This window comes from Protobothrops mucrosquamatus, unplaced genomic scaffold, assembly GCF_001527695.2.
Source record: "Protobothrops mucrosquamatus isolate PMUCROS unplaced genomic scaffold, P.Mucros_1.0 scaffold394, whole genome shotgun sequence".
In the NCBI taxonomy this organism is placed as follows: Eukaryota; Metazoa; Chordata; class Lepidosauria; order Squamata; family Viperidae; genus Protobothrops; species Protobothrops mucrosquamatus.
This window is the reverse complement of record NW_015386725.1, coordinates 684,757-686,253: the sequence shown is the minus strand read 5'-3', so window position 1 is coordinate 686,253 and position 1,497 is coordinate 684,757. Positions and strand designations below refer to the sequence as shown.

Genomic DNA, 1,497 nt, shown 5'->3' with positions numbered 1-1,497 from the left:
TTTTCAAACTTGCACAGAAGACAGGCTGCTTGAATGAATATCAGAGAAGCCTTATGCCCATTTGAGGTCTGAAGTCTGTCTGAATCCTCTTTGAAGCATGCTTTCTCAGCCCTATAATGCATGCTTTCTACATGCCAATGGTCCATACAGCATCTTCTTCACGAATCTCTCAACCTATGGGTAACAAAATTAAAACACCCTTCTTGCGACTAGTCAAGGTTTATAGCCAAGTACTAACGTTAACTCTGCAGTTTCTAAGCTTGAGCAGCAGAGACAGTAACTCTTATATTTGTGCTTCAAAACCGAAAGATATTATGTAAAGTAACCCTTAAGTTATTTTGGATGGTTCCAGTGCAGCAGAGATCTTTGTAAGATGCCTCTACAGGAGGAAGGTTGAGGGAAAGAAAAAGTTATTACTGACTCCTTTTCTTTTTCCCTAAACATCTGCGCAGAGCATTTTGAAACCTTCCAGAACAGTAAGGAAAATGGTGTAAGTGGCAATGAAAATTGCCTCTGACCTCTTGCTCCTACAGCAACCTCTACTGGATTACAGCCCTTCTGAAAAACATTTAAGGACTTCTCTGAGGAGAAGGGTGCTAGTCTCTGAATGCTCATGTGGTATGGCAAATATTGGAAAGGGAAGATAATGCAAATCAAGGAATATGACATGTTTTTAAATTGTTATTTTAAACAACGTCCTGTGTTATATTTTTTTAAGTGGCAAAACAGCTGATTTTTCTTTGTGTGGTCATTTAAAATGCATCTCTTGCTTGTATTTCATCAGAAGCAAAATTGATCTCAATTTATATTTTGATTTTGTTTACAGTGAATTTGAGAACGTACAGGTGCTGGAAAATGTCAAAATGCGGCAAAGATGTTATAGCCCAGGAGTTTAGCGTTGACAGTTTTAGACACCTTTGCTGCCAAAGAGATTTCTGCAATAAGAGTCCAAGTCTCCTCGTCAGTACCACTCCCTTTGGTATTTCAGCAGCAATTGTGGTTTGGATGATGTCCCGGTAATAAGGAGATTCAAAGTAATATGTTCTCTGCGTATCCCAGTTCTAACCAGATACGCAAGCACTTTTACTGGAACAGCTAAAGCTATTTGAAGAAGCACTGTCTTTGTAACTACAAGAGTGTTAAAGCTAAGCCAGGAAAGCAATGGGGAAAAAAAATATAAAAATGGAAAACCAATTTTGTAAGAAAGTACTCTCACTCAGTGCATGTTGATTGTCTTTGACAATTGAGCCTTCTCCTTAATATTTAATTTCTGGTTAATCCATGGCAGTGAAAGTGCTTATTTATCGTATTTCTATTTTTTGTAAGGAAGCGGATTCATATTCTTTTCCTTTATCATTCTCTACAGCTGCATGTTTTTCAGTAAACACGAATACTATATTTCACAGCTCACTTTTAATGCAAGCTCATCATAAACAAGTTTAAGAGGTTACCAAGAGAATGGTTGTAAGATCTCACTGTTTATAGTCCTACATTGAC

The 1,497-nt window shown here is 37.5% G+C and overlaps 1 protein-coding gene across 1 annotated transcript in view; it reads left to right on the top strand.

Annotated features, from left to right (window-relative positions):
• Window positions 1-1,220, top strand: part of LOC114922564 (CD59 glycoprotein-like) — a 6,379-nt gene extending 5,159 nt beyond the window's left edge. Inside the window, exon 3 of the mRNA XM_029284149.1 lies at window positions 827-1,220. Coding sequence (XP_029139982.1) covers window positions 827-1,020 — 194 coding nt within the window. The 3' untranslated portion in view covers window positions 1,021-1,220. The remainder of the gene's footprint in view (window positions 1-826) is intronic.
• The last annotated feature ends 277 nt before the right edge of the window (window positions 1,221-1,497 follow it).